General features: G+C 41.2%; 3 protein-coding genes across 5 annotated transcripts in view; 1 reads left to right on the forward strand and 2 right to left on the reverse strand.

Annotated features, from left to right (window-relative positions):
* The first annotated feature begins 1,035 nt into the window (after positions 1 to 1,035).
* On the forward strand, positions 1,036 to 14,126 carry LOC141434605 (zinc finger TRAF-type-containing protein 1 homolog). 2 transcript variants are annotated; one of them, XM_074097030.1, is made up of 7 exons: positions 1,036 to 1,445; positions 2,724 to 2,962; positions 3,400 to 3,549; positions 6,571 to 6,782; positions 10,125 to 10,285; positions 11,003 to 11,205; positions 11,599 to 14,126. In XM_074097030.1, the coding sequence occupies exons 1-7, from the start codon at positions 1,239 to 1,241 to the stop codon at positions 11,624 to 11,626; spliced, it is 1,200 nt and encodes a 399-aa protein (XP_073953131.1). In that variant the 5' UTR covers positions 1,036 to 1,238; the 3' UTR covers positions 11,627 to 14,126. The 2 variants fall into 2 exon arrangements, with proteins under 2 accessions (XP_073953131.1, XP_073953132.1); XM_074097031.1 differs by lacking the exon at positions 3,400 to 3,549 and having other exon boundaries at positions 1,041 to 1,445.
* A 195-nt stretch (positions 14,127 to 14,321) lies between these two features.
* Positions 14,322 to 18,542, reverse strand: LOC141434604 (WD repeat-containing protein 89). Its single transcript, XM_074097029.1, has 7 exons — positions 18,273 to 18,542; positions 17,941 to 18,164; positions 17,644 to 17,819; positions 16,937 to 17,200; positions 16,168 to 16,259; positions 15,422 to 15,524; positions 14,322 to 14,824 (listed from the first exon to the last, which is right to left on the reverse strand). The coding sequence occupies exons 1-7, from the start codon at positions 18,419 to 18,421 to the stop codon at positions 14,555 to 14,557; spliced, it is 1,278 nt and encodes a 425-aa protein (XP_073953130.1). The 5' UTR covers positions 18,422 to 18,542; the 3' UTR covers positions 14,322 to 14,554.
* A 282-nt stretch (positions 18,543 to 18,824) lies between these two features.
* The window catches only part of LOC141434581 (translin-associated factor X-interacting protein 1-like), a 33,956-nt gene continuing 31,221 nt past the window's right edge, over positions 18,825 to 21,559 (reverse strand). For both annotated transcript variants that reach the window (XM_074096999.1, XM_074097000.1), the window contains 3 exons: positions 21,143 to 21,295; positions 20,494 to 20,689; positions 18,825 to 19,078 (listed from right to left, as the gene is read on the reverse strand). In XM_074096999.1, the coding sequence (XP_073953100.1) occupies positions 18,906 to 19,078; positions 20,494 to 20,689; positions 21,143 to 21,295 (522 nt within the window). In that variant the 3' untranslated portion in view covers positions 18,825 to 18,905. The remainder of the gene's footprint in view (positions 19,079 to 20,493; positions 20,690 to 21,142; positions 21,296 to 21,559) is intronic.

Here is a 21,559-nt window from a genome sequence, read left to right on the forward strand (position 1 = left end):
TATCAGTTGCTTCCAACTCCCACTGCCTGCCTGATAATTTCAATAATGATAATTCATAAGTGCTTGTAGCCTAAATTGAATAAATATATTTTGACGTTGACTGAATATTCAAAATAACAAAGGTGGTGAGTGACCCCACATCCCCACGTCTAGGTATTAAGTACTACCATGTATATAATCCATACTCCATACTAATATAATAAATGCGAAAGTGTGTGTTTGTATGTTTGTCCATCTTTCACGTCGAAACGGAGCGACAGATCAACGTAATTTTTGGCATAGAGATAGTTTATGGGCCAGAGAGTGACATATTATTATTATTATTTATAATGCACAGGCAGCTTATAGCTGATGTGTGCATATCATTGTTCACTTGTGTAATTGTCTTCAAGGGCTACTTTTTATCCCGGAAAAACGCAGTTCCCGAGGGAACAGCGCGCGATAACTGAATTCCACGCGGACGAAGCCGCGGGCAAAAGCTAGTAAATAATAAATACGACATAAAATAAAAAAGTTGGATTGGCAAAATATGGCCCTACTATACCCACCCTATACCACGAAGTGCAAAACTCGAACTTCTTATGTTGCCGCCCCGCTGACGCTTATGTCATTTAATTTAATACGCAAGTGAAAGGGACGATGTGATACGAACTTCGATTTGTGAGTTTCGTAGTAGCCCCTCTGGTTTGTTTTGACTTGGTTTTGACCACAGAGTACTTTTTATATACTGGTTTTGACCAAGTTTTGTAGCTAGCTACATATTAGTAATCTGTGAAGTTTTGACCAAGTTTTGACATACATATAACGCTCTATTTACACGTGGGAGAAAAATCGCCCAAATAGTTATATATTGCGAATTACAGATGTTCGATTTGGTATACGCATTCGTGATAGCGAGTCCCTTAATGGAACGATTTATACACTATTTTGAGAAATATTCGCAACGCAAATATTTTTATAGAATAAAATGGATCGTTCTAAAGTGTGTTGCTGACATTAATCAAAATTTTAGTCAAGTAGCGTAAGCGTAGAACGGAACGATTCGTCGCGTTGCGCAAAATTAGAGGGTGGAGGGGATCTCTATATATACAGATATATATATACAAACAAAACACGTCAATCAATTTTATACATGTAGTTTGCTTTATCTAAGCGGTGCAACGAAACCTTTGTTTGTGTTCATCATCTGGCGCAGTTCCCGTTTGTTTTGATCCGGTCCGCTATTGTTTACTTGAGCAATGGCCGAGGCACCCGAGAGCGATCCCGTGCCGTCGAGCAGCGAGAACCCGCTCGCTGCGGCGCCCGACCCCAAGGAAGATGAGGGCCCGCAGCCCGAGAAGCGTAGGAAGTTAGATAAGGAGACGAGCGAGAAGCTCGAGCACAGACTCGGCGGCATCCTGTGCTGCGCGGTCTGCCTGGACCTGCCGCCCGCCGCCGTCTACCAGGTATTCACAAAACAGCTGATCGCAGCGACGCAGCCATCAGCTGTTTTACCAAAACATTTTCCGTTGCGTCCTTTCTTTGTTACGTAAGCCCGGGCTTGCGAAATGCGTCGTGGCGACGCCTACACGACGTATATTATCATTCACCATTTTGTGAGTTAGAGATTGTTACGGCGTCAGACCCTTTGTTGGATTTACGATGTACGCGGGCGCTGCCCTTTGTCCGCCCTGACGCCCTCTTGTTCTGATGGGCTTGAGCTCACTCATTGTGTTTATAATTTAAATTCAATTAGTTTGTAACTGGGGCATGGTTGTTCTTGTATTTATTTAGGTATTATGTGAACTTATTTTTAAGGCTGTGATAGAATAGTATATGTATCTCATAGCTCTAATAGACCTAGCTGTATGGAGTCTTGTAGCATTTAACTTGAATAAACATGTTTAAGAGATGTGGCCCTTTTTCATTTGGATAAACCCCCTTACTCCTCATCCCTCAGTCTGTGATCAGTAATTTTTTATTGAACAATATTAGGGATATAAATTATTTTAGTTTTCTGCATTTTAGAAAAATACTGCCAAGACTAGATTTATTGTTTCCGATAAATATTAGATCAGAAATTAAATGATCACAGTTTAACAGACTAGAACAAACTAGAACATTTCAATATTAAATTTTTAGATATGATATGACATATAATAGTTGATTTACATCTTGCAAACTACCTATTACAAAAGATTTTACTATCCTGCTTGAAAGTGTTTTCATACTATTACTTACTTGATTTGATAAATCATGAACACAAACCAGCATTTTCTTCAAATTAATTTTGACCTCATACATTTTTAATTAATTTATTTTCTGTTCCAGAACTTTATTGTGTAGTTTGTTTACAGGAGCCACATCCATTGAGGGTCTGAGGTAGACGTCACACACACATTTACACCAACTCTAGTGGCAAATTTATTAACTTATTGAAATGTGGTGGATAACTACAAACTTCATAAGCTTTTACTACGTTCCGTCCACCACAAGTCAATGTGTTTGTGAATCAATAGAGTCAGTGATGCAGCAGCTTTTCCTAGTGTCAATTAATTTGCTCACTATAACTTTTTTCATATTTCTGTAAACCAACATAAGATCAGTATAATAGAATAGTGCTCAAAATTATAAGAGTAGTCACTAAACACATGCTCCTATGTTTTTGTGTCCTAATTTAGTATATTTGTTGCTGATTAGTAGCCCTGGCCAAGGTCGCCTGCTGAACTCTGTTCTTCCCGCAGTGCAGTAACGGGCACCTGATGTGCGCGCCTTGCTTCACCCACCTCCTGGCCGACGCTCGGCTGCGCGACGAGGCAGCCACCTGCCCCAACTGTCGCGTGGAGATCTCCAAGACGTCGGCTTCGCGCAACTTGGCCGTCGAGAAGACTGTCTCGGAACTGCCTTCCGAATGCAAGTACTGCGCCAAGGTCTTCCCGCGCCACTCGCTGCAGCATCACGAAGAGAAAAACTGCGAGGACAGGTCAGTTTTGTTTAAAAAGACCAGCTCAAATGCCAAAGTTGAGGTTTTGTAATTGTAGGTTCTTCAATCTGACTCTACTTGATTCCAGCAATGGTTGGGCATTCGAAAAGAGACATTATCGTAAAGGGTACGATTAGGAAGCTTGGAATACATAGCTTAACTATATGGTTCGGAAAACTTCACAGAGCCATGTGTTATTTCATTAGATTTTTAGTGAATGTATAAAAGGCGTACACTATATACAATCAGTTCAAAAGTTGTTTGGTTGCCTCCCCAGAGCATACCGGCAAGAGCACACAGGCTGGCTGCTTCTTTGATTAACCCCCCCTTATATCTAGCCATCTTAAATGAGTCTGCGTCTGGTCGGTTCTAAGGTAAATCTGCCACTGCATGAGCTGAGCAAAGGCGTTGCACTGAAGAGACATCTCTTCCCTCAGGGAGTACAAGTTCTCGCAGGTGGTAGTGAGCGGCAGGCGGCGGGGCTGGCCCGGCTGGGGCGCCGTGCTGGTGGCCCTGGGCCTGCAGTGGCTGGCGAGCGCCGCGCGGGGCGCCCCTCCGCGCTCCGCCCCCGCCCCCGCGCCCGTGAGGTGACGAGGCGTTACCACCAACAGTTACCACCATTAGCGCATTGTGCTGTCCTGTATGCTAACCGCTGGAGACTAAATTTTCTAACGCGTTTAACCCTGTTTATGACCATATTGACCATATACCTGTATCTGCCGAGTAGTACAGTCTTCACTGTTAAAATGTCTAATTTTCCTTCTGTTGTAAACGCACGCGGGGCTACAGCTACAGTTGTGAGGCTACAGCTGTCAAATATAACTATTTATCATTAATTCTCAGCTGAAGACAATCTCGTCTTCCTAATGGGACCATCCAGGGATAAGAAATGTTCGATGAGGCCTAGACTTCCCTAAACGCTGCTATTTTAGCTACAAGTGTATAGGTAGATACCCAGTAAAAAAAAAACCGGCCAAGAGCGTGTCGGACACGCCCAAAATAGCCATTACAAAAAAAACAAAAATACTTTTCTAAGGATTTCCCTAATAGATTTTAAAAGACCTATCCAACGATACCCCACACTTTAGGGTTGGATGAGAAAAAAAAAAACACCCCCACTTTACGTCTATGAGAGGTACACCAAAAAATTTCTTTTGTAATTTTTTATTGTACCATTTTGTCGGCATAGTTTACATATATATCCGTGCAAAAATACTGCTTTCTAGCATTGATAGTCCCTTAGCAAAGCCGCGGACGGACAGACAGGCAGACAGACAGACATGGCGAAACTATAAGGGTTCCGTTTTTGCGATTTTGGCTCCGGAACCCTAAAAATGCAGTAGGCATTCTGTAATACCAGACCCGATATAAACTTTGGTACCTCTACAGGTATTTAGGAATTTACCTAGTACCGCAACTAACTTGCGAATAATCTTCTTAATTCTAATCTAATGTTCATCTGCCTTGCATGGATTGCGTGAATCTAGGTTCTACCCTATTAGGTTTTTATTCTTAACATGAAAACAGAATTCACGATGTATGTTTTATGATGTCTCAGCTTTATCTGTATCACTCATGGCACTCGTGATCGCTGAAAGAGCCATACCTAAGTTGATAGTCTTGGTAAAATTGGTGATAACGTCTCTGTCTGCCTTGAGCCGGGGGCCGGGTGCACTAATATGAGCCCGTGGCGGCGCCGCCATGCCCATCATGCTTTGGGCTTAAAACCACTAAATTTCATAACACCTTATTCACTAATACAATACCCCTAATTTTCAAATTACCATGGGCTCATAATAACTAAATGCCAAATTGTCTCATTCTTCTTAAAATGACCTAAAACGTCATATTCTTTAAATACCTAGATTTAAATGCACAATTTCTTCAAATACCAAATGACCGAAATAACAAAATATTAAAAGAACCGAAAACACCTAAATGGCAAAATGCCTGATTTTTTGTGCCAAAAGATTACCGTCGCGGCAGAAAAAGGAAGATTCATCTTATGTAAAAAAATTCTATCTCAGTGTAATACAAATTTAGGTATTTTGACATTTGGTTGTATTAAGCATGTTGTTTTGCGATGAAATTTTTTTGAAGTTTAAGCATTATGAGAACAAGGTATAGGTATATTAAGGTAAGGCCATATTAAGGTTCCTGTGTTTTAAGAAAAAAAATAGGCATTCTGCAATTTAGGTATTTTGAGACCAAGATGTTTTGAGATCTGGGAATATATAATTTAGTATAGTTATAAGCCCAAAGCCCAATCACATGCGTCTCACTCACTGCCTGCCGCTTATCGCTATATCTGTGTATGTATGTTATATGTATATCATGAACGTATAGGGGACTCGTGTGGTACCTATGAGTATATATGTTTGGGTGCGATGACCTGTGTAACGATAGGATGACGTTTCGCTGATTCTGAGCGCGGCACTCGGTTTTTATTAATCGTAGTCCCGATTAAAACTTTTTTCACGGCCATACGATATGTAGTGGACGTGTTGTCCTTTTAAAGAAAGAGAGAAAAACATTTATTCGTGACATTTATAAAGCAGATAAAAAGAAACAAGGAATGAAATCGAGACAAATTTTGTCACGAAATGGTCCCAACTCAGCATGATGTCAACCTTGCGGCCGACGCTGCTGCTGCTATTGCTGTTGCGGCTGTGTTGTGTGTGTTTAGCTGTACATATAATATAGTTCGTTTTTGTATCATATTTCACTAAAAACTGTACTGAATATTGATATGCGCTAGGGCCGATCTGCAACCTAAGGCAGCATGGATATATAGGGCCTCCAATCCCCATTGGAGACCTAGCATATGGTATCTGTATCCAAGACAGTTTTACACAAAATACTCATGGTCCGCCCTTATTATGCGCAATAAAAAATACCTTCAATAGGTAACTACCTATGTTGGTTAACATATACCTACTCATCTAGTCATCTATTATTTCGTGTAATATGGTAGCTAAAGTTGTAAATTCCTTGCAATAACTACCTTTAGGTAGTGATACTCTTTATAATACCATACTGAAGCGGGAGAAGCCAGCGGAAACTAATACAATTTCACCTTAAACATCTTTGTTAACTATGCGCTTTACCAAGCCCTCAAGCCCTCTTGTTCTGAGAGGAGGCCTGTGCCCAGCAGTGGGACGTATATAGGCTGGGATGATGATGATGATGATGCGCTTTACAAAAATTGGAAATGTCTTGGAACTATAATATCTTCCATTGGCAATGCCTACCCTGTAGAATCTAGCGGCCAGAATTTGTATACATAGTCTATTGTCTCCAGTGCTGTATTAATTATCCTATCTGCTGCTTCTGCCCACAAGGAATAAATGAGTAATCTTGAACTCACATCACCCGTAAATACCCATTGAAAGCTATAAAAATTCGGAATATTTAGCATAAAGCTTAAAACAACAGCTGGAACCATATTCGAGATTTTGACCAGATTAATCAGAGCTGTATTTTTGTATCCGCCTATATGAATTCAATTTCAAATTCAGTTCAATTTTCACCTCTTCCGAATGATATTATCTTGTGATGTGACGTGAGGGACCGGTCCCTTGATATTGATAGAGTGTATGTGGTGTCAGACTGACGGGGTGCCGGTACGGCGGCATCGGGTGCCTGTGGCGCGGACCGGCGCACGAGGCGGCGGCGCACGAGGCGGCGTGCGCGCACCCCGCCAAGAGCGCCGCCGAGGTGGTCGACCACCTGGCCGAGCGCGAGCGACAGCACCAGCACAACGTCGCCGTCTACACGCAAGTGCTGGACCTGCTCTCCTATGAGAAAATTACCATCAATGGTGAGTATTTCTTTTTTGGCGTGGAAAATGAACCTTATCCATCCAGCTCCGTTCGGGAAACCTCCCCTCTCCGTGGGGCACGCCCACTGAAAACACACGGCTTTCCTCATTGCCATTAAGTGTGGGCTTTGAGTGTAAGTGACTACCATAACGAACACTGGCCGACCTGGGATTGAGCTCCTCTGAGCTACATCGTGCAAAACAGGTTTGGATATGGTGTGTGCCCTAGTTGCTGCTCATTCAGGGTTACCATTTTATCAATATCTAGCTTTACCCTGCGGCTTCGCTACCGTAAAAAGCCGGTCAAGAGCATGTCGGGCCATGCTCAGTGTAGTTCCCGACAATCACAATAGGCGGACTTAAATTACGACCTTTGTTGCACTGACAACTAGACAAAGACCAAAATCACCAACCAACGCAACATTAATTGAGATTTATTAGACCTAACATTAAGCATATATCCGTCCCGATCTTTTTTTTTTATCCTGTTAAAATGTCCCACTGGGCAAAGGCCTCCCCTTCTTTCCGCCACTCGTCCCTATCGAGAGCATCTGCTACTATTTGATATGCGTCTAAGTCATCTTCGCCATCTTCTCTTCGGTCTGCCTCACAGCGATGGGCCCAAATTACTACCCATTGGGTTCCGTCGGATGGCCATCGTAACAGAGGCAGTCCTGGATTTGACAATAGGCCGTATAGGCCGCGGCCTAGGGGCGGCAAATTTCAGAAGACCAGAAAATTATTATTTTAGATAGGCACATGGGGCGGAGGAAATAAAATAGCCTACACTCATACACAATATAAATCCAGCACTGAACAGAGGCAGGCCCGACCCCATTAACTCAGGAAAAATCTTAACAACGCGAAGTAGAATTTCAACGTCGTGGGTACAGCGCCATCTATCGGCAAATTGGGTAACTAATTTTCAGGCTATAGTGTGTTAGTGTGTATGTTGATGGTTTTTCAGGGGTACCTAATACTTTATTATATGAACCGATTTCAATTTTTTTTTAATTTGAAAGCAGATATTATTATCGTACCTATTGAATTTTAAGAAAAAAAATGCACGCAGTAGCGGTTAAATTACAATCATAGTTGAGAAATCATTTTTTACAAAAACTTTAAAACTGCTCAACTGATTAAGTTGAAAATAATTTTCCTGGAAAGTTTTTATTTACCTTAACTTCCGTATTTTTTTTAAACTTTCGGAGTGAATATCTCCGAAAATATTAAATTTATCAAAAATGTTTTTTGCAAACATTTTTTTTAAATAAGTACCTATCCAACAACATAAAGTGCAAGTGAAAAAAAATGCCAAATTACAGCTTTATAGTACTAACGGTATCTGAGCTTAGCCGCGGACAGACAAACGGACGGACATGGCGACACTATAAGGGTTTCTAGTTGACTACGGAACCTTAAAAATGTCCAGTTCTATACCGCTCGAATTATCTGACCTTAGGTACGTTGTAGGTCGACAAAATATTCGATCGTACAGTAATCGGAGCCGGTTTAACTGTACCAATATTTTATTATCAAACAAGTTTTCACGTGAAAACTCGTTAAATAAACAACAGTGAGAATCACATTCGCGCTATAACGCATATTAATAGAGCCAAATAAGCAATGAAATATCAATCACCACGTTATAATTTACGACGCTCTGTCGAGTAATATGACCCGCTCATTGTGTGCATTATATCTGGTTTAGTTGCGTTGTTTTGTTGTTTGAACTATTGGTACATTGCAGCCTCGGCAGCGCTGACCTTCAATCCGGTCATAGACTGCAGCAATCGCCGGTTCACTCTCGCATCCCAACTTGGGCGGCTATTGCGAAACCGCCGTCAAGATTCCAAAGTCATTGTATTGAGTGCATGTCGATATCTACTTGTATGTAGATAACCTTATAGTTAAGATATAGAACATTAGGCAGGGCAAACTAGGGCCATGCGTACGCGAGTCAATGTTATCCATGGTCTGATATTAGAAATCTCTAATTTTCATTTAAATAACTCAATTAATTCGCGTAAATATATAGTATAAGTGATGATTTACCCAGCCAATACGTATTTTTTAAATGAATCATTAACTAAACGAACAACGGCGCGAGACGAGCGCTTCTCGGTTCATTGCGTGCACTTCTGGCACAGATGTTATTGGAGCATGTTGTAACTAGGTAATAGTATTTGAAATTAAAGCGATTATTTGATAAATTTATAGTTTGGTAGCTCTAAAAAAGTGAGTATTTATTCTGTTTTTTATACAGTAAAGATGTAGCCACTAAAGCAGATGCTCGGGTGGCGGAGACACTACGCGACACCGATTGTTTCTGTACGCCGCACGAATGCCAGTTTCGGTTTCGATCTAAGTTTCGACAGAAACCGAAACTCGAATTTAACGCCGACTCGCCGAATCCAAAAATGTTCGGTTGGACCGGCCACTAATTAAAACATCGTGAGGAAGTATACCAGACAGGGTTAAAGCCAAGTCAAACAAAAGAAAAAAAAACAAAACTGGTCTTCAGACCGGTCCCTAGAAGACGGGACGTTCGCTACTCGCGATATTTGGTTTTGTACGATGTGTACAGACAGGTCGATGCACAAGAGCTGGCACGAATATTTGAATACACGTCACACAAATATGAAAATAACATGCTTCAGTCAGTTTTCTACAAAAATGTGTAAGTGACAATACTTTCGTTTAATCCATTCGTGCTAGCTGTTGTGAATCTATCTGTAATAGTACATTACTGCAGAGACCAGTACCTAACTAAGCCATCCTGAACGAGTTGAAGTTTGATGGCCGAACAGCCAGGTGAGGCCATCAATGATACGAGGCCAGGATGGCGATTACTGGTCAAAGCTTGTATAGTGCTTTTCTCTAAAATGATGATAATGGTGATAATTAAATGACGGTGATTGTGATGTGATGATGATGAGGATGATCATAGTGATAGTGATGATGGTTGACGGTGATCATGATGATGATTGTTAGTGATGGTGATGATGATGGTCGTTGCTAGTGATGACGTTGATGGTAGGTAGTGACGGTGATGATGATAATGATGACATGGACCCATTTCACAAGATACTAGTTACCTACACCCAACACTGCCGCTCGGCCCGCGCGCTGTTTGTGACGGGTTCCAAATTTTTAAAGGAACTCGTTACTGTCCGTTTTCCGTCCAGGAAGTAAATTTCATACTTAATACCTGGACAGTTCCAGATTACTTCCTGGACACTAGCAGCTAGCCTCCAGGATGCGTTACTTTCTACGACGTTTTTGATGACGTAATGGGAACATTTCATACCATTTTTGAGAAAATATCGTTGTTGTTTGCAGACTTGCAGCTGAAACCGTATCGCACTGAGGAGTTCGTGCACAAGCTGTATTACGAGACGTCGCGGTTCAGCGCGTTCGGGCACCAGTGGGTCGTGAAGGCCTTCGTGAACCGCCACCAGCGGGACCCCACGCAGAGCACGCAGCGCGAGATCACTTATCAGGTGACACGCACCGCACACCGCACACCCTAGCGCCCTAGCTGCACTACAGAACGACCCGGTTCATACTTATTACTAGCCTTTATTCGCGGTTTCACGCGCGTAAATCAACAGGTCAGGCAGTTCAATTGAATGTTCCAGAGTTTCGCCAACTCTGTGAAGTGCTAACAATGTTGTTAAATAGTACATTGTGTCTTAAGGGCGGTAAATAAGGAATTACGAACGAGAGTCTATTAGAAGCCCGAAGTCGAAGAGTGATGGCTTTACTGAATGGATGATCGTAATTCTAGTACCGCCCGTGCGACATACAATGTTTATCATCACATTTGCTAGTAAAATTTTATATTTCTAAAAGAAAAAATATAATTGTTCCAAATATTGGCGATACCTTAGGCTGCGCTCTTGGCAGCGCGCGCCTGAGCCGCGTGTGCGTGTGGGCCAGCGCGTGCAGCACCAATCAGTACGGACACTGACTCATTTCCCGCTTGGGCTTCATGACAAGAAAATTTGTACGCGCAATGACTCATTTACCGACCACAGGTTTCATGACAAGCACATTAAGGTCGAGGGTTTTCTTTGGGGGGTTGCAACCAAGGTGACCTGCATGTTACGACTCTGTTTACGAGCAAGTGTGATGAAAAATAATTTTGTATGATACTTGTATCTTTTGTAAGTAAATAAAGAAACTGAAACTGTATCGTATCGTATCGATGTGTTCAGTTGATCCTGAAGAGCAAGACGCTGTCGCCGCTGCCGGTGCAGTGGGTGGGGCTGCGCGGGCCGTACGGGGAGGCGGCGGTGCGGGCGCGGGTGGCCGCGCACAGCTTCGCCGACGACGACGCGGAGGCGCCCGCGCAGCCGCTGCCGCTCGCTGACCACAACGACACCAACCGGCTGCTCGGCAACAAGGCCATACACTTCCGGTACTGCCCCCTGCCCCACTGCCCCACTGCCCCACTGCCCCACTCGCCACTTGTACACGATAAAGTTAAACACCCATGTCCAGATAGGAACTGTTTCAAATTGGACTTTCATACAACATACCCTGACAACAGGGCAATAATAAAATTCCATGCAATATTCAATGAAAAGAAAAAAAGTTGATTCGTAATATTACTTACACAAAGTAGGAAAAGACAAAAAATAACGTATCACGGTCACAAATTGGTGCTCGGTCGCAAAACGCCCTTATGTTTATTACTACTTAGATTTTCTAGAAAATTTAGTGAATGACTTTCAAACCTTTTATTCGGTTGTATTTAAGCACAACTTAAGTAGTAAGCAAGTGTACTATAACATAATTATTTATATTTCAGACTCATCATGTTTCTGACGTCGAAGTGATCTGGCGGCGCGGCGCCCGCTCTCACTCAACGACCAAAGATTAATTCCACTAACGGGGCGACGCCCTCGCGTCACCAATGGGTAGCAGACACTTGAATTAACATTACACTCGTTTCTTATTCTAAACAGGGTTGCTGCTGTACATCCAACGTTCCGCTTATAATATCTGCCATATTACTTCTGAGTGGTACATTTTAAATTCTCAAAAATACACTTTCTTTACTTACTTATGTGGTGGTACGCCACCGTAGTCGACTTTATGATCTATACAGTCAGCGATATTAAGGGAGGGAGGGCCTTGGCCGCTATCTTTTATTTGACGCTGACTGTATACATGAGACTTACATACTTTTTTTATTAAATTGTGAAAGTTTGGAGTTGGTGCCTGATACAAAATTTAGAAATTGGTAAATTATGGGCATGCGATTATTTTGTGTCGAAAGCCCCGTTTGTACGACGCGCGACACTCGACTGCTGTAGATCGCATACACAGCATCGTATAGGTAGTCATTCACGATGCGTGCCGTGGTTCTTATTACAATGACATTAAATGTCTAATTTTGACAAAATCACGCGTCATCGTGGATGGCACTAGGTAGGTATGGTCGGCAGCTTTGTATCAATGGACCTTAACCGGCTGGATCGACACTGCTCACTTAATTATTCTGATATTTTATTGTAATCTGATTTTTTATTCTAATTTTGTAAAAGCGTTCGAGATAAGATTATATTTGAGTACAAATTTATATTTATTGGGAATTATCGTTAGTTTTAATGCGTGCCGTCTTAGAATTAGTTCTCTGTTAGTGAGTAACTGCATGGAAGAAATTTCAAGTGTGCTCATTTTAAACATTACTTATAACTGGAATTAAAATGGTATCTAGTGTTTATAATTTATAATAGTTTGATATCAGACACAAGGTATAACCTTTCTGCGTAATAGCAGGGGATCTGATTGCACGTTTACCTACGTCATAGGACAATTACAGGCCCTCAACCACCCCAAAATTAGTTAAAAAAAAAAAAAAAAACAAGTCTGCCTTAGTTCCCTTAGCCAGGTTGATAGGTATAGTCATTCAAGGGATTTTTTTTTGCTTAAAATTACGTGTCATAGAGTAGTACCCGAACTGAAAAGAATGGTACCTGCCGTTGACAACTTTACTGGTCTAACATGGCCTTTGAACTTGATCCAAAAAAAATCTTAGTATTTCCTTAAGACTATGTTAGTAATTATAGCTAGCCAGTGAAAGGGTATTTTTAATTATCATGGGCCTATACTGGACTGGTACTACATCACGCAAATAATGGGGTTGAATGAATACCTCCACCGACGGCTGCCGAGCACTTCTGGACAGGTGAAAACAGTGGCGGATTAGCTATGTAGCAAGAGTAGCAAATACTACGGGCGCCGCAGGCCCGCTTTCTGATCGTAAAAATGTCAGTTTATTAAATAGAAGCATGTTTTTTTTTTTAAATCAATGTGTACAATACTGCCACCTCAAAACCAACACGAAACCGCCGTCAAAGAAACAGATGGTATCAAAATGAGCGACTATAGTGTTTTATTGAATACTAGGTATAAAGTTGAAGCAAATCAAGGGCCCCATGATAATATTTGCTACAGGCCCGCGCTGGCTTAATCCCGCTGTGGGTAAAATACTACACATACAACAGATAGGAACAGACTTAATTTTGTTTAACTTGTTGTTGGGCAACTGCTGGTATTGTATCATTCACGTTTGGGTACAGGGCGGAATGAAGAGGTTGAAGTATATAGTAACTTTGGGTTAGTTATATCCCTGTAATTGTCCCTATGTGGTACTCGATAACTTGAGTAAACTTGCTACATTTCCTGTACAGTCGGGTTCATATACTTGTGAGAAAAAATTTGACCAAAAATATCTGAACACGCTTCTACGCCGTTAACAATAGTCATGTTCAGATATTTTTGATCAAATTTTTGCTCACAAGTTTATGAACTCGACTGTAATAGAAATAAACTCTGCACTAGCCCAGCAAGTGTATGACTAAGTCAGTTGTAAAATTTTGGTTATATTATTGGTAAGCGACTCACCATAATAAATATCGGTATCATCTCCGTGCTCATTATTTGTCATGCGCGCGTTTGAACGTGACGTGTTCAGTCCGATATTTTTGAGCACCTAGACAGATCCGAAGTTTATAATGTCGACTGTAGCTACAATGCATATAAACACTAAAGATGTGATTGACAATTATCTAAAAATAACGAACCGTTTTATTTTAACTTCCAACTATTGTATCTATCATTTTGAACGGAATTACTATTTAAATCAAGTCGCTAAGAGATTATTGTTAACGTTTAGATATTGTTTTGTATGTAGCTGTGTGCATGGATGTTCTAAAATATATTTACACTTAGATTCGCGTGGTTGTCTCGTAATATTAGCTGTAACTTATATAAGACCTGACTCGTTCATTATTTTGGCTGCGTAGTTAATAAAGGTCTAAGTTATTGAAACTTGTATTATTATTATTATTTAATATCTGCCTTGTCCTGTTACAAAACCCGTTATTTTTCCTTGTCCACGTAATAAAGTTCTCTCGCAAAAAATTTATGCGATTCTAACTCACGTCACAACGTCTGCACTTTTTACCCCTTTGAGGGTAAAAACCCAGTCTCCAATTCCGGAACCAATGTACAGTCAGCAGCAAACGTGGATGGGCGTTACGGTGCTCAAATTGATCTACACACGATTCTACTGCCAAGTTAATAAGTGTTTAGATCAAGTTGAGCAACCACAACTGCTTCTGCTGCTAATTGTACAGTCAAACCATTTGATTTCTGAATCCTGACCCACTGTAGAACGTTCTCACATTAAGTGGCATAATAAATTCCCTCAAGCAATGCGATGTCACTGACTTTCTACGAAAAGGTTCCACAGTGGGTCACGATTCAGTTAGGTTATTAGGAAATAACTTGCCAAAACAGTTCACCAGCCTTTGAGCGCCAATGGGTTCGCCACTGCCCACGGGTAAATGAAACAACAATGGCATCTCATGATGTATTGTGCGGCTCAGTAGGGTTTGTGTCGCACGCGCAGCTTTTTGATCTCGCCGGCCAGCCGGTGCGGGGCGCCCGTCCCCGCCCCCGCGGCCCCCGCCGGCGCCCCACACGCTCACCAGCCCCGACTCTCCCGCCGTCACCAGCAGCTCGCGCTGTGTACAAACGAGTCAAAATCATCATCAGCCGGAAGACGTCCACTGCTGAACGAAATCAGTGGTACAGATTATGCTTGCTATACTATCCAAAATAAAATAGGGGCCACAAGGCCACATTGGTAGAACGAAACTACTAATAAATATTCATATCATTCATTCCTTGGCTGAAAATGGTTTATTAATACAACTCTTTCATATGATAGGGGGCAAGCAAACGATCAGGCAGGACACCTATAACATATTTAACTTGACTTACGGGTAGGTTACCAGCTCTTTAAGGAAAGAGTTGCTTGTGTCATGATCATGAAGATCCCCAACTTGTACAATCACCTGCACGAATATACGACAGCAAAGCGTGCATTAATGACTCTATTTCTAAGGCCGATAGGACGTGTCACATATTTTTTGCAAGCTCTGCTGTGGCAGATATTAGTGCGGGCGCCTGTACCGGTCCAGAAACAATACAAGTACTATTCGTTCAAAAAGTATTCTGATAACAATCCTTAGGTTTCAGGCTTTAGGTTTCAATTTACCAATGAAACTCAAGGGCCTTATTTCGTTTTGAGTAGAATAAACCATGGTGTCGGGTCTCACCTCCTTGTTGTAAGAGCAGCAGCACACGGTCTGCTTGTTGGCCGCGAAGTTGGTCGTGGGCTGCAGCTTCTTGCTGGTCGCTGTCACCGACCGCAGCACGTTGCTGGAAACACGATTACTTTAAACACCGAGCTACAATTCTGAATTTTTCGTAATTAATGGGCGAAATTACATTTGAAATTTATAATGAGCTTTATGATGAAGAAAAGTGCACTGTAAAATTTGCAAACTTGAGTGATGTCGAAGTGATACATAAGAGTAACATTAAACAAACTCACTTTTTTAATCTTCTTTAGATAAATACTGTGCATAATCAATTATTTTAATTCTATCTAATGGTTTACGCTTCACGCGTGCAAAGCCGCGGGAGAAGGTTGTAAGTCTGTTTGTTTGTTACTTCTTCGCGTCTAAACTGCTGAATCGATTTAAATTAAATCGGTATACAGATGGTTCGAATCCCGGGGAAGGACATAGCCCGCAGGATAGCGATAAACGAATTCTACGCAAACGGAGTCGCGACCAAAAAGCCGGTCTCACTAATATTATAAATGTGTGTGAGTCTGTTTGTTTATTTGTTACTTCATCACGTCTAACAAACAGATAGTTTAGGAGAGATACTTTAGGTCCCGGAGAAGGACATAGGATACTTTTTATGCCGGAAAATTGCATAGTTTCCGCGGGATAGCTTTAAACGAATTCTGCGCGGACGGAGTCACGGGTAGCGGCTAGTAGAGAAATAAAGTTACCCGTTGCCAGCGTGCGAGCCGGCCAGGACGACGCACTCGCCGTCCGCGGACCGGTACGTGTCCACGACGTAGCAGTCGTCGCCTTTACTCCGCTAAGAAAGGAAAGAGAACAACCATCTAATTATACAACACAGCATTTACTTGATTAAACTATATAGTCGAGGTATGTTATCTATCTATCTACATAATCTAATACCTTTAAAGTTGCAATTCTTGTGTATATATATTTCGGGGATCTCAGAAACGGCCCCAACAATTTTGATGAAATTTAGCATGTAGGGGATGAAAAATCGATCTAGCCCAGTTTTATCTCTGGGAAAACGCTTGTTGTTGAGTTTTAGCCCGAGCAAAGTTTGGACATCCAGGTACTTATAATTATTTAAATGTATCTAGCTATTCATTGGTCGAGTATTCTTTGTACTGTTAATGTGTTGGTCTAACTGGTTCTTAAATTGGTTCACATTCAGTGCTGAGACTACATGTTCTGGCAGTTTGTTCGATGTCTTGACCACTCTGTTACATGAGAAATGTCTGCTTTAGATTATGTCTGATATGTTTGTGTTTCCTATTCAAGGAGTTCACAATTGACTATCTCTTGGAGTTCACCTTAAAAATGGACCACAGATTAGTGCAGCACCAGTTCCAGAATAAGCAGTGCCTTGAGCCAATGCACTTGAGTGACCCAATGCATGCCTACACCTGGACTACTAATATATAACTGACCCTTGTAATAATTATAATAATTAATTATCTCTTGAGGTAATTTTACCTTAATAGTCCTAGAGATCTTGTCTCTATCATAGCTCCGTATTAAGTCCCCGGTCTCCGTGTCCCAGACCTGCAGATCGCTGCTCTGTGTGACACAAGACACCTGGGAGTCACTCAGCCACGTCAGTTTCTCCACTGAGTTTTCTACATTCAAGGAGTAGGTGAGTGCATCGTCTTCTGCCGGCTCCATGATGTTGTAAATATTGAGGAGGCCATCTAATGCGGTGGATGCTAGGATGTTTGGTTTTTTCTTATGGAATTTGACCTGAAATATAATTGTTATGCTTCTAAAAACATTAATTTAAACAATACTGATAATGTGAAGTGCCCAAGTTGATACAACTTTCTCACTTGTTTCTCTGTGAAGCCACAGTTCTAACCTAACCTGTTATCCTAACCTATACTGTTCTGTTATCAATTTGCTTCTGTGTGGGGTTTTTATTTGGAAAACAGTGAGTGGTTTCATTATACAAAATTATGTGAAACAAGTCTTACACCAAGTACATATTATATATACAAAGTAATTATTCTGCTAAAAAAAAAGTTTATAAATGTGATATGTTAACTGAGTTTTGGGCGATGAAGATTATGCCAGATGAGGGATACCAATTTACAAGTTTATAGAGAACCATCCTTATATTCATGGTCAAAACCAAAAAGAAAATGTTGAAGTAGGAAATTCTGGAGTGATCATAAGTGTCACTGTACCTGTGAAATATCATCTGTGTGTGTGTTCCAATAGCCTCCTAGGGGCTTGGTCACTCGCTGATCCCAGAACACAAGGTATGCATCGTCCTGCACAGTCTGGCTGCCCGCACACAACACGCGATCATTGCAAGACACATCCATGCACTCAAATGGCTTGACAATGGCATCTTCTTCATCTGTTTCGAGGTAATATTTTAAAATAGATTTGCAATAAAACAAAACAAAGCAAAGGCAAAGGAAATGACTTAAAATTGAGAGACTTGACAAACATTCAATTTAATTGGTTTAAAATGTCACCTTTATATTCCTGAACACAGCTGCCACTGGCCCTCGTGTCCCAGAGCTTCACAACACCATCCTGTCCACAAGAGTGCAGTAGATGCTCCTCTTTACGCAGAAACACTATGTCGGTTAAAGCCTTTTTGTGCCCACTGAGACGGCATACCTTATTTAGGGACGTATTGTTAAGTTGATACACTTCTATACTATTATCTAGTAAGCTTACTGCTATTTTTAATGACCTGTAATAAGGATTAGGTTTTATGAATAAAATATAACTGGTACACAAACAAAATATTAAGTAATGTGTTTTATGCCTGAACGTCTTTATAATGTATTTTGATACTTACTTTGTCGTAGCTAACTTATTTATATAGGTTTTTTTGAGAGAAACTGCAGTCTCAGATAATAAGTTGTATTTTTTACTAAAGGTTTGTTCTAATTCCTCCGCGTTTATTATGTCTCTATCCTCTTCCTCTGTATCAATAATATCTGCCATTTTTGATGAATACTAAATTAGTTTTAATATAAATATATTATAAAATTGCACTGCGTGTAAACAAACAGCGATACCACACGTGTTTAAAAATTTTGACGTTTGTGAAAGCTTTGACAGTTAGTGCCATGAAACGGTAAGTACCGAAAATTATCGATTCAGAGGGCCTACTCAAAGTTCGAAGTTCGTATCGTACCACCCCTCTCTCTCACTCGTATTAAATAGTATAACGTCAGAGGGACGGAAAGTCACGAACTTCGATTTCTGAATTTCGTAGTAGCCCCGCAGAGCATTTTAATTAAAACGAGCGTTTTAAACAGTTGCTTAAAACGATTTTTTTTGTTTTGTTTGCCAAGAGCGCGAACAAAGAGCGCGAAGCTATAATAAAAAAAAAACATTCAAGCACTTTTAGCAGGGGATTTAATTTATTTTACTGGGATATTTGATAAGCACGTTTATTACTATTAGAAGAATATGCTGATGGTAATTATTTGTAAGTGGTTCGCCGATGGGTGCCCCGGTAGCGCGGGCCAACTCGCTCAATGTCGCCGGCAGCCAGGCGCGCCGCCACGGCCCGCAGAGGCAGAGGCGTGATGCAGTTCAGCTCGGCCGTTGGCTCCGAGAAAGCCCATCGGATGTAACGCTCCATACGAATATGATCTACGAAATATGTCGCATGTAATAAATAATGTACTTAATGTAAATCAATAAAAACTTTTGTCATTTAGCCGATATTTTGGGGCTCAAAGGCCGTAAACCACAAAACAGAGAAGCAAAAAAACTGGAAAAAAAAATTAAAAAAGTATAGTTGTGTTGTTTTTAATCCATACTAATATTATGAATGCGTGTGTGTTTGTATGTTTGTGCGTCTTTCACGTCGAAACGAAGCAACGTTCGTTCTAATCCTTAGGTGGATTATACTTAATGATCGATAGAAAAAAAAAAACTTTTTTAAGATGCCTTTACACCCAAATGTCCTTTACGCCCACAAAACTTTTGTGTTCCGATTCGCGCTGTTGTGTACCGATTTGAAGGTAAGATAGCCTCTTGAGCTTTTAAAACTTAGAATCCCGATAACTGTATGTGTAAACTATACTTGATTTGGTTAGGTATTTAACTAAACGTAAACAAACAAAACAACGTCGATTGGCGATTGAAATTCCCCCATTATTAAACTATCTAAACATTTACTTTTCTATATTGAAATACACCAGTCTAGTTTGTATTACAATGATAGATAAGTAATATGTTTAAATCCTTGAATGTACTAAATCTGGCAGCTGAAGTTTGTTTACATTTAGTTAAATAAGTACCTATCCAAGCCAAGTATAGAAGGAACCTAATTACGTACTTAAGTAACTGTAGGTATACATACAAACCATAGTAGGTATGTTATAAAAAATGAATTATTAAAACACCTAAGATCTAAGAAACTATGTCCTACGCTTGACAGTAGAATCAGTCTCGAGAAGATATGATAATAATTATAATACCTACCTAAGTAACACAAATATTTTATTGAGAATTTAGATACCAATACAAAATCAAATGAAACAAGCGAATACTAATATCTTTTAGATAAATAGCACACGACTATAACTACTACCGGCCGTTGTCGCTACCTTTAGGTCTAGATATTGGTAAATTTTATTAATGTATGGAAATATGGACATAAATATCGATCACAGAATTATACAATGATAAGATAAAATGAGTACATAATGTTGCGTTAAAAATACCGTGCAAAAAGTGTTATTTACCCTATATAATTTATTTTCTTATTATTGATAGCGTGAGAGACGATAAAGTGGCGACATCAATAATTTGTGGAAATAAATAAACACGATAACATTTTCTATTAATTAGTTCCGTGATAATATCGTTGCTTTGGTTCTGTCAATCTTTATGCCGTTGAGGAAGGAGGCTTTATTGGCGGTCCTGCTCACTCTATGCTTGCACGCGAAGGCCCGCTTGAGCGCGTCGACACCAACGGCACACGCGGCGCCCTTAACGCCCCCTCCCCCACCCCCGAACGCCACAAGCACCCCCCTGCTGGCAGTGACCTGACTACGCACCGATGGCAGGGTCGACGATGGCGAAGGCCCGCTTGAGCGCGTCGACGCCGACGGCGCGCGCGGCGCCCCTGCCGCCCCCGCCCCCCCCCCCTCCCCCGAGCGCCGCCAGCACCTCCCGCAGGTACCGGTCCTGGGCCAGCTGCCGCTGCCGGTACAGCTCGCGAGCCAGCTCCACGCGGTCAAAGCCTTCCTCGTTCTGCAAAAACAAAGGGACAAGCGGATTAATGAAATTTCTTTAAAAAAAAATTAAAGTGCTAGGAACCCACGGACCAAGGGTCTCGACACCGAATGGGATAAAGTCGTATTGTGCCAAGACCGGGTATATTTGGACTTTTTTTTTTAATGTTGGTTGTGGTATATCCGTACCCTAAGTCGCTATCATAAAACATAATGGAGTCGTCTAGCTAGGTAGTCAAACTTATCTCAACATGAACAAATCGATGTATTTGGTTAGGTAGCGAAGTTTCCGATGTTTATGCTAGCAGCATTTGCCTGTATTACACCACACCTTGTACAAAACAGTGGCTTTCAGCACCGAGATTGAATCACGGAGGTGATGGTTGTGTACGCGCTAAACCCTGAGCTAAGTATGGCTTAAACTAGACGCGTTACAGGATGTGTGATGTAGGTAGTGAACTAAATAGAGTACCTCCTGGAACAGTTTCTCGAGGTTGACTTCGTTGCTGGTGTGCTTCAGCTTGAGCTGCTTGCGGACGACGTCGATGAGGTTGCGGATGTCCACTTCGCTCTTCAGAGGGAACGTGGCCTTGGCCACTTTCTCCAACTCTTCTATCGTGATAGTCTGACAACAGAGGTTTTCTTAATATGAGATGCCTACATACAATTACGGTAACCTAATCGACCTTTAGTAATTCCCTAGAGCAGACCTATACGTAGGTACTATCAAGTATCAAGTTGATAATCGTTTGCATGTCATAAAACTTTGCATAAAACAATAATGCCAATAGACGTGGCTGTCAACTTGAAAGTTCGACTTTAGCGACATATTTATTTGATAGGAACTTGTTTGAAAATTGATAGACCACTTATTTGGCTGATGGTAAGT

This window comes from Choristoneura fumiferana, chromosome 14 (genome assembly GCF_025370935.1).
Source record: "Choristoneura fumiferana chromosome 14, NRCan_CFum_1, whole genome shotgun sequence".
In the NCBI taxonomy this organism is placed as follows: domain Eukaryota; kingdom Metazoa; phylum Arthropoda; class Insecta; order Lepidoptera; family Tortricidae; genus Choristoneura; species Choristoneura fumiferana.